The sequence below is a fragment of the Pholis gunnellus genome, assembly GCF_910591455.1.
Source record: "Pholis gunnellus genome assembly, chromosome: 13".
In the NCBI taxonomy this organism is placed as follows: Eukaryota; Metazoa; Chordata; class Actinopteri; order Perciformes; family Pholidae; genus Pholis; species Pholis gunnellus.
The window spans coordinates 8,105,558-8,115,860 of record NC_136540.1 but is presented as its reverse complement, the minus strand read 5'-3'; the positions used below and the strand labels follow the sequence as shown (position 1 = coordinate 8,115,860).

Below are 10,303 nucleotides of genomic sequence, written 5' to 3'. Positions count from 1 at the left end.
AGAAGGCAAGAGGGGATATTTTGTCCCCTCCAAAGGGGTCTGCATGGGGGAATTGAAAGTGCAGGTTGATGGATAAGCGGTGAAAGGCAGGTCAATGAGATTGCTACTGTGTTAGTACCAAAACTACTATTTAAGATGTTAAAAAATATGTCAAAGAGCTTAGAAGTGAAACGTTTCAGCATGACTGCATTGCTTGCCTTCTGGTTTTATTTTGGGATTCTCTTTTAGGTTATGCTTCTGAACTTGACCTTTGCGCTCTAGTGGCAATGGTTTAATGGTTTAAAGAACTGGGTATCTTCTCCTCTGTTGATCAGATAACCTGACAGTAATGCCTGCAAAACCAAGCTCCAAAGCAAGCAACCATTGAGAAACACAAACCAAAAGACAAGCAAAGGGGCAATTTTACACCTCAAGATCATTTTACTAAACATGAGGAGTGTGTGGAAACAGTTGTATAATGTCTCCTGAGGGCCTGGTGGAGCTTTGTCAAGTTTGAGAAAATAAAACCTGTGTTTAAAAGATGTTTACCTGGTAAAGAGGTTCTAATAGATAAAGTAAAGTTGCATTGTCGGAATTGCAGAATCCAATGTTGAGGACTAAAAGTCAGAATATGTCTCCATGTTGAACATTCTTCTATGGATCAGTCCACCACTTTGGTCCAAACTGAAATTGATCAACAGCTATTCAATGGATAGACTTAAAATGTTGTACACAATCCACTGTCATTGTCCCCAGAGGATGAATCCTACTGACTTTGGGGTCCCCTTGACTTTTCATCCAGCACCCCCAGCAGGTTGACATTTGTGGCTCAGAGTGAAATGTCTTGACAACCATCATCCAATTTGGCACAGGCATTTGTGGTCTTTGTTAACTTTGGGGATCCTGACTTTTCATCTAGCGCCATCATGTCATCAAATTTTATATTTGTCTTTTAATCTGTGTAACGGTTTGTTTTTTTCTACAGTGGGCATTGCAGCCTCACAGAACCACCAGTGTGGCTGTAGACAAGATCAGACCAAATGTCTCAAATATTTAGCTCTTTTAGATATTTTGCAGATGAAATAGTTTCAGGTTATGGTTATTATAATTTGTAATCATTACATTGCTAAAGATATAAAAGTGTAATGCCATACATTATTTATCATCATAAGCAAAACAAATATTCAGGCTATTTTCTGTAAAAGTATCTTTCATTGGAAGTTTGTTTCCCTGCTGCGATAGAAGCAGCTGGTGATGATTCTGATGATTTTACCGTAATACTCAAAATGTGTGACAGGTGAGGACCTCACAGTCAGTGTGTTGGTCTTTTCTTTCACTTTCACATTCTGGCCACACTTTCAGACTGAAGGTCAGAGTTCATAGTTATGATGGCTGATGGCTTACAGTAGACAAGTTGAGTCATGTCGACTCGGCTGTTAGTAACTCTGTCGGTCGGTGTTACAGATGTTGAAGCAGGCCTTGTTACAAAATACACACGTGACGTCTTTTTATTTGCGGTCTGGCCAATTTTGATTGCATTATGTATAGCAAGACATCTGATAATCATTCAGATGTCATTCAAACACTGCAGCTTTATTATCTCTATAATTGCTATTCCAACTATGTAATTACTAGCTCTACATTAGGGGATATTAAGCTACATCAGCAATCTTCTATTGTGTAATTCATTGCTTTATCTCTATGTAAGCAATGCTGTCTCTGGCTTTACAGAGTCAGTGACTCTCCCAGTGTATAATGACATTATCTGACATCATGTCATGTTGTAGCTTTTTAAAGGACAAACTACAACAAATATACTACTTCTACTATACTACTCTCTGATATTGTGACGTGCATGTTTCACTGTTTCCTGACGTTTTGTGGTCATCAGAATATGAATGTTTCGCAGACTGATCGAGAAAATAATCAGCAGATTGAAAGATAACGAAAATATTTAAATTGCAGCCCTTTTCTCAGTTTTCTGATTGTCATGTGTTTCACCAAAGAATGACAGAGCAAATAATAATCCCTGTAATATTGTCTTATTCTTCTGCCTCAAGTTTAGTCCCAGCAGCTGTTTTTGGTGCCAAACTCTTGGCATCCTCGTCTCTGCAATATTTAGCAGGAACCCGCCCTGTTTTTGACTTTATAGAGGACTCCTCAGCTGATTTCACCCGCTGCCTCTCCCCCGAGTTTTTTCTCTTCTTGACCTCGACTTTCTTCCACATCTGTCGAATTGGCTGCCCTCCAGATACTGTTGATGTCTAACTGGCAAAAAGGCTTCAGGAAGTCCAGCTGTGAGCAAGATTTTGTCTCAACTGGAGCTTTCACTCATCTCCAGTTACATCCACCAGCTACATAGAAGGTTACTAATTGATTACAAGCGGAGAGAGGAAAAAAAAGATAAAGACTTTGAGAGATAAAGATAATAGTCATAAAGACTTTTAAGTTGAAGGTGTAAAAGGTCAGAGCTACATTTGGCTTTCCGGTCACCGAAGCATGAAATTGAATTTGTCGGTGGATAACTGCTGCCACCTAAAGGTCAGAGGGCTACCTATATGTGTACGTCGTAGCTGAAGGTATTTGCAGATTTAATAAATTGATTTAGTTGCTTCAGTGTAAACCACGACCTTTGCCTGGCTTCAAACAAAATGCCCCCAATCACAAAAATCACACACATTTACTTCAGTTTAATTCAGAGAAGTACATGTACCCAGGAAGTACCTGGTGGACAAGTTGCCTCACACGGCAAGACTACCACTGAAGCATGAAATTGAAATTATCGATGGATACATTCAGACACCAAGAGGTCAGAGCGCCACAATCAACTGCATGTATACCTGTGGTCATTTGGTGGCTGTGCAGACTTGCAAGTCACTTCTGAAACTGTATAATTTCATACTGACTAAATTAGTATAATAGTATAATAGCACCTGTATATACACACACAAGTGCCCACAATCAGAAATGTTTGCATATTTGTATCACTCCGAGTTAAAAACTAATTATATTGTGAAGATTTCCGATCTTGTGCATATGTAGGACTACCCCTGTAGACAGTCCTCCATAGCTTGCAGCTCTTGTATTTCGTGAGAGAGAGGGCCAGCGTGAAGGCAGAGGAGTTCTCTGACCTTGGGGATGACGGAGAGGGCCGGGCCTCTGGCACCACTGTGAGAAGGAGAGGAGAGACACACGCAGACCTCTTATTTCTTCTCATAATGACAGTCAACATAAATACAATCGTGGGACAGTTTCAGACATTTAAAAGAGCATCTCCTGAAAATGTTCCCTGCACAACTCACTCACCCATTGAAGTGTAGCTGAGCTAATTTGAAGAGTTGTCGACCCAATTCAATACTGTCTTCTCCGTACTGGGAGCCAATAGCTACAGCACTTCTCTCCAGATGGGAGGCTGCATTATTCCAGTCGCCTACAGGAACAGCAGAAAAGAAAAAAGCAGTTAGAGAACTGCAGAAATCCGAACTGCCCGTAACTCTGGTTCTGACTTAATAGAGCTAAAGTTCAAAATGATTGAGGGAGGGGCTGAGAATTACATTATTGTTTCCTTGGCTTTGGCTACATACTGTATCTGACATTAAACATTTAAGCTAATTGTCACAACACCACGTGGCCAATCATCACTGTCCTTGTTTAGCAGCTGCTAGCACTACTCTTCTATGAAAGTCAGCTACAGTAATAATTTTTTGGTAAAAGTATCCAGGGTCGTTATTTATTTTTGACCTAAAAATAAGCAGCCGCATTGTTTTCCTGCTGTTTGGTAGAGCGTTTTGAGCAGTGGCGGGCCGTCAGGGCCTGCAAAGCCTTCTCTGCTGGCCTAAACAGAATCACAAAGTTATAGCTATTTTATAATTTAATATTTTTTCTTAAATACATTTAATTTTTTCTTATATGTATTATAATTTATAAAAATATTTTTCCCATTATCTTATTTTCTCATTGCACAGCTACTGTGCTCCTCAGTTGCTCTGCTTCCAGTGCAGCTTGTATTAAGTAGAGCTTTTATCCAATCAGATTTCACCTCTGTGTCTCTAGTAAGAAGAGAGGCCCCAGCCTGCAGACTCACCCAGTGCTGCCATGTGCAGTTTAAATTGAATGGGGACGATATTGTTGATTCAACCAATCAGATCTTTAGTTTGGGATTCATGGCCCCACCAGAGCAGTTTGCAGGCCTAGTTACGTCCAGATGCCTCTCTGCCAGCAAGGTGCAGAGTGTGCTGTGATTGGTCAGTGGGCGGGCACGTGACTATGTGCCCGCGAAACATAATTGCTAGCAGACCTTTGTAGCAGACAGAGTTCAAGTGGAAATATTTGAAAGACATTTTGCCTAGCTTTGTTTTTTTAATATGAAATGGCGGAAGGAGGAGAAACGGATTTAGTGGCGGAGTTACTGGGAACGCTTTTCTCAAGAAGGACATTTCTGAACAAACTGGACAGTAAGAAACGACCCCACAGCTAGCAGCCCTGACCAGCCAGGAAAAGGATTTTTATGCAGCGTCAGAAGCGTTGCACATGTTATGGCTGGGAATGTGTTTCATTTTAACTGAGCGTCGGTACTTTTGGAGAGACTCGAGTGGATCTACAACTCACAACCGCGGCCCGCCCTTCGCTGGTCCACGGCCGAAGACGACCACCGAACTGCGGCGGAAAACGGACCACCGACCGGCCGCGGAAGACGGACAAGCGACCGGCAGCGGAAGACAACCGAAAGTCGGTCAAAGACGACAACCGAACAGCGGCGGACCACGGACAACCGACCAGCGGCGGATCCGGTTGGACTTCTTACTGGAACTGATGTACTGGGATTAAACTCTTTGTCAGCATAGACAGCATTTGGTAAGTGAACTTCGTTTGTTTACCTCTACTGTTCATGTGTCTATCGTGGCGTTTTTATGAATAGTATTTGAATGGCTCGTGCTCATGTGGTGGAATGCGTGGATCCGCTGCAGGTCTGCTGGATTGATTTGTTGCTTTGTTGTCATAGTGCTGCTATGACTGCTCTTGTGAGTTTGTCATTGTGTTACATTGATTTGGACTATATTGTCCGTTAATGACGCAGCGTCCCGTCATGCTCGTATTCATGTATCTGCACATTTTATTTCATTTGTCAAATGTTGCAGTGTTATGTGAATATGCGGCTTTTACACGAAACAAATAATAACCCGTAGCTGTGACGTCATAATGAGGTTATTAGAAGTGGAGAACAGCACTGAAGGCCCAGGTATAAAATCCACGGCCCGCCACTGGTTTTGAGTAGTGGCATCTTGTTGAAAAATGTAATAATCAACGGAGTGAACCATCTCTAGCACGCCATTGAAGCATGTCAAGCCTAATAAAATCCCCAGAGTGCACTGGGTTTTTTAGAGCCAGCCCTTTACAAGTGGCAACCTTCCAGGAAGTAACCGTTAACATGCTTAACCAATTGGTAGAGATGTCCATTAATCGTAAAAGTGCGCCCTTAACCACAAAGCTCACGCATTATCATTCTCACCCATTGTAGCATATGCTCTGGCTGTTGCATCTTCCAGCTCCCCCTGTACTGGGTGCGTCTCTGCAAGGGTCAGTCCAGGCTGACTCTGGGTCCTTCTTAACAGTCTCAGAGCCTCATCTGAAGGAGGGAGGAGCAGAAGTATAACATGGGGATGTTACAAAGGCCTTCTGAACAAATGATAATGATACATTACTGAATCTGCATTCTGGATCAGCATTTGGATGTCGTTTTTCACAACCACCTGGCCTCTCTCTCTCCATGAGGTCCACCGCCTTCTCCAGGTCGACCTTGATCTCCTGCAGCCTGCGGCTCACTTCAGACAAAGGCACGCGATGAGCACAGGATGACTGCGAACATATAAATCCTTTTCCTCCGTCCTCGCTGCTCTTCTGAAGATCAAATAAAGATCAAGATGGAGTTCATTAATAAGGAGTACAATTAATCATGTATGATTGTAAGACAACATATCAATAAAACCACTAATGAACGCCTACTTTGAGAGATCCTTTGCACTTGCCACACAGGAGTCCAGACTGAGGACTGCCTCCAACACCCGACCCCTGCTGTCTACCCTCTGAACCCTCCTCCTCCTCCTCCTCCTCCTGCTGCTGCTGCTGCAGGGTGCAGGCCTCACACTGACACAGGAAATAGTACTGTTCCTGCAGGAGACGCTGCCGTTCTCGGGTTGCCATCCGACTGCTGTGTGGACCTGAGGGAGGGAGGGAGGGAGGGAGGATAACGCCACAAGTAATAACTCAAAAGAAGAAAAGTAACAGAACAACACCGCTGGAAGCAATGACACAGTCATTTCCGTGGAGAGTGATGTCTGAAAGTGCTGCATCAGGGCTGGGTGACAGACAAAATGAAACAGACCATATTTTAACCCAATCCCGGAACCCATCGGCTATCGGTCTGTCTGATAAGCTTCTGGGGGCAAGGGGCTATATTTCTGGGGTCACAGTGTAGCCAGCAGGTGTCCGGGCAAAGACTTATTTTCCGTTCACTGCTCGTTGTTTACACTTTAATTGGCAACTTGAGATGCGAGACTGGAGGTGGAGTTTTGAGCGACGACGTGTACGACCAGATTGTTTCACAACTAGACACTTTACAAGCTAATTTCACACCAAAGAAATGCTAAAACATCGTCGGGCGATAGCCGGTGGGTTCTGAAATTGCATTTCGGGCCAATGCGTTTGGTCTTTTTTGCTCTCCACATGGACTGTTAACCTGCATTCAGTCAAAGCCCGCTGGAACGTGATTGGCCAATACTACAAGGACTACAAACAGAAACCAGAAATATGTCGGCACCCTAACAATCCTTTTGCACTCATAGGATCTTCTTACCATAGCAGTGCAGGATCTCTTGTCCAGGAGTGATGGCTTTGGATGCTCTGACAGTCACAGTGACTCCGCGGGCTGTGCTTGTGTGCTCCGTCACACTCTCACTGAAGTCTGCAGACGGACTGGTTCCAGTGCTGAACACCAGACTGGTGTTGGGACGGCAGGAGTGATTCAGAAGACTGAGAGTTGGGAATATTGCTGTGGCAATGCGGATTTCCCTGCTGGACTGCACTGGTGAGTTTGCTGCTCCTGTAAGATATAAGAACCAGAAACTAAAAAGGTCAACTCAAGAACATTCAGAGCTGAAGATTCAATTATTGGAAAAGCTTGAATTCTTCAATAGACCTTTTCGTTGGCATTGTGCTGCTAGGTCAACAGCTTTGGTCCGATAATTGGTTAAATAAAATTTACTTGTTCTAACATCTCAAATGTTTTAATCAAACTCAATTTGAAGCAACGTAACAACACTTGTGAAACCAGTAACCTGTATCTTGCTGCATGAGGATTCCCTGGGCGTTACACCTCAGCTGCAGGATGTGCCTCAGAACTGCACTTCCCAGCGGCCACAGGTTCGAGCTCCAATCTGCGATACCTCCCTCCTTGTCTGGTGATTGTCTGTCTGCCCCTGAGGGTCCACTAAGCTCCCAAGAGGCAGGCGGGGGTCCTGCTTTGCTTAGCTTTAGGAAGAGTGTCGCTGCGGTAATCGCACACAGGAAACGCACTTCAGGGCTATGACGATTCAGGTGGTGCTGCAGGTGAAACACGCTCGGGTAAGAGTCCCCGTCGTACGACGTACACGGATCACTGGACTCTCCGTTTAGACCGCTTGGCTCTGACTCTGTGTGCTCGTCTCTGATTGGATCCCTGGCCATTTGGATGTTTTTTAACCCCGCCTTTAGAGCTACCCTCAGAGCGAGCTGTGACATCACACCCATCGTCTTCAGATCTGCTCCCAGCGGACACTCCCAGCGGTGGTGTTCCTCCCAGGCGTCTCGCCGACAGGAAGTTGAACAGTACCGGCTGTAGCTACACCCCTCACACGGCACGGGACACGGTGTTTCCGTCAAGCACCTGTGACAGCGCCTGTGCTCCACTCCAAACAACACTCCTCTCTCTGCGTGCTGCCTTCCTCCCTTCCCCTTCACTTCCTCCATCCCTGGTATGAGGACGCAGCCGTACGGCCTGTCGTGAAGGATCACCTCCCCAGCTGCTATTCTCTCTGCAGCCACAAGGTGTCGACCTTTCTCCGAGCTGAAGCCGACAGCAGCTTGAGGACAAATCCCAAACGTGAGAAGTCCAACAGATGCCCCTTTTACTCTGTCTGGAGCTTTGTGATTCTCTGAGGCAGGATTGTGATGATCCTCTTTTGCCTTTTGACCTACAGAGAGGTGCTTGAGGCATTGTGTGCGACGGTCCTCTAGTTTGTGTAAAAGATGAGAGGGGTAGCTATTCTTTATAGCTGTGTCAATGTCATCAAGGGACTCCTGAGAGAAAAACAGAAACACCAGAGTGTGAGTCACTACAAAATCTAAGATTGTGAGTCAAACAAAGATGACTGGCGATTTCATAACTTATTTAAATCAGCATGTTAGCTTTGAGACAGATAAAAACCAGAGATGCAGACCTGACAAGATTGAGAAAGTGATGATGAATCTATTACTGTGGGACACTCAGTAGTACTAACGAGTCGTCATTGTTACAAACGTAATGGCAGGAGTGTTTACTAAAATGACTCTACGGATGAAAACTGAAATGTGTCCAACTTGCTTTTTTTTTTAGAGACGAAGAAATTAATTGATGAAACAAAGTTGAGTCAATTAGCCCATAATAAGGTTGAAAGGCTTCATATAAATGAGATATTAGAAGATGAGCCCCTGGTTTCAGAAGAACCTGAACATCTACAATAATATCTTAATGATATTACATGGGTTCCTGGAGAAAGTTGATGCGGTGAAAACCGGCTAAATTATAGTGAAACATACTGTACGTCCTGTGGGTGAAGAGCTGCTTCCTGACCGCACAACTAAATGTCTGTCCTCCAATCATACATCACCAGGATGGCCTACTGAAGAATGCACTTTAATGTCAATGATACATGTGAAAAGTTCAAAGATAAATCCTGAGACAGGATTATCAAATCACCTATTTATGTGCTCCTGCAAACCATCTGCTATTTCACTTAACAGCATGTTAAGGATGTGAGGATACCGTTTACATAGAATTAAAACATGACTTTCCCCCCTGCAGGATTCTCGCAGTCAAGTGCTGTTGAATTTGATCACACAATCCGTTAGATGTCTCCACGCCCGTTTTCAGTCAACAAATAAGAAGCAGCTTTTAATGACACCCCGAGTACAACACGGTCTCATTATGTAACGGGTGAAGATGTTGCCACTTTACCTGGTAGTGCTGCAGATGGTAGAGCGCAGCAGAGCGGTTGGCAAAGCACAGAGGCAGCTGCTCCGAACCTTGATGAGCAAAACATAAGCCCTGTCATGAGAGGAGGCAGAGAAGCTGGTTGTTAGTGCATATTACATGAACAATTTATATATACAGTACATCTGATTTTCAACCAGTTTACAGGGACATTATCTTCACATTATTATAGTTAAAGCCATAATATAATGGAATTGAATAGTCTCGTGACTAGTTTCTCGTGATGCTTCATTGGAGTTTATATTTTCATGTGGAGCAATAGAAGAATATCTTCACTTCACCTGTGAATAGTGCAGAGCGGCTGCAGGGTAGTCTCTGGTCTTGAAGCTACAGTTGCCCTTCTCCCTGCATGTGGCTGCGAGCTCTGCATCCTTCTGTACAGAGTATCCTGAAGAGATCGACCGCACCAAGTCCAGATCATCTTGGCTGTGACACAGAAATGGAGACAAATTACAGAGAAACTGTCTCTTCAAAATCTTCTCCAGCAGCAGGAAAGCTTGGGTTTACTGTTTATTCCTAGACATGTTCTGCAAACCAATTCAAGTTAATATAATACAAATGGCTTCAAGGGGTCCAATCAAAAACAACACCCGAAGTAGTTGATCAAAACTATTCAGATCGATCGGATATAAACTGGAAACTCATTAGCAACAAACTAGAGGAGAAACTCATTAGCAACAAACTAGAGGAGTAAGCTAACGTTAGCTACTCACGTTGTCAGAGTTAGGGCACATTTGAAAAGATCATCTACTTCAAGCCGGGACGTTAACGTTTCCTTCAGCTCGGGGTCGAGTCCGATCCATTTCTGTGCAACATGATCTTGCCACTGAACGCACGGAAGATCCATCATGAACTACAAGTAAACCACATGAGTACCGGGTGGACAGTTCAGGGTTTGTTTCGAGTCCGTTGCGCCTCTGCGGAGCACGACTATCAAGTTAGCTTGAAGGAAAAGGGAGTTTCTCACCACAACCTTCAAAATAGACCTCCGAGTGTGTTGTTCAAGTACCATTAGCGTGGTAATTTAAGTTACTTTTC

General features: G+C 44.0%; 1 protein-coding gene across 1 annotated transcript; it reads right to left on the bottom strand.

The window, feature by feature from the left end:
* Window positions 1–2,769: 2,769 nt before the first annotated feature.
* smyd4 (SET and MYND domain containing 4) lies at window positions 2,770–10,115 on the bottom strand (the record flags this gene model as incomplete). Its single annotated transcript, XM_079172036.1, has 10 exons — window positions 2,770–3,147; window positions 3,286–3,409; window positions 5,489–5,605; window positions 5,730–5,877; window positions 5,983–6,197; window positions 6,833–7,078; window positions 7,314–8,313; window positions 9,230–9,319; window positions 9,547–9,691; window positions 9,979–10,115. 10 exons carry the CDS (start codon window positions 10,113–10,115, stop codon window positions 3,024–3,026), a joined length of 2,346 nt encoding a protein of 781 aa, XP_079028162.1. The 3' UTR covers window positions 2,770–3,023.
* Window positions 10,116–10,303: the final 188 nt, after the last annotated feature.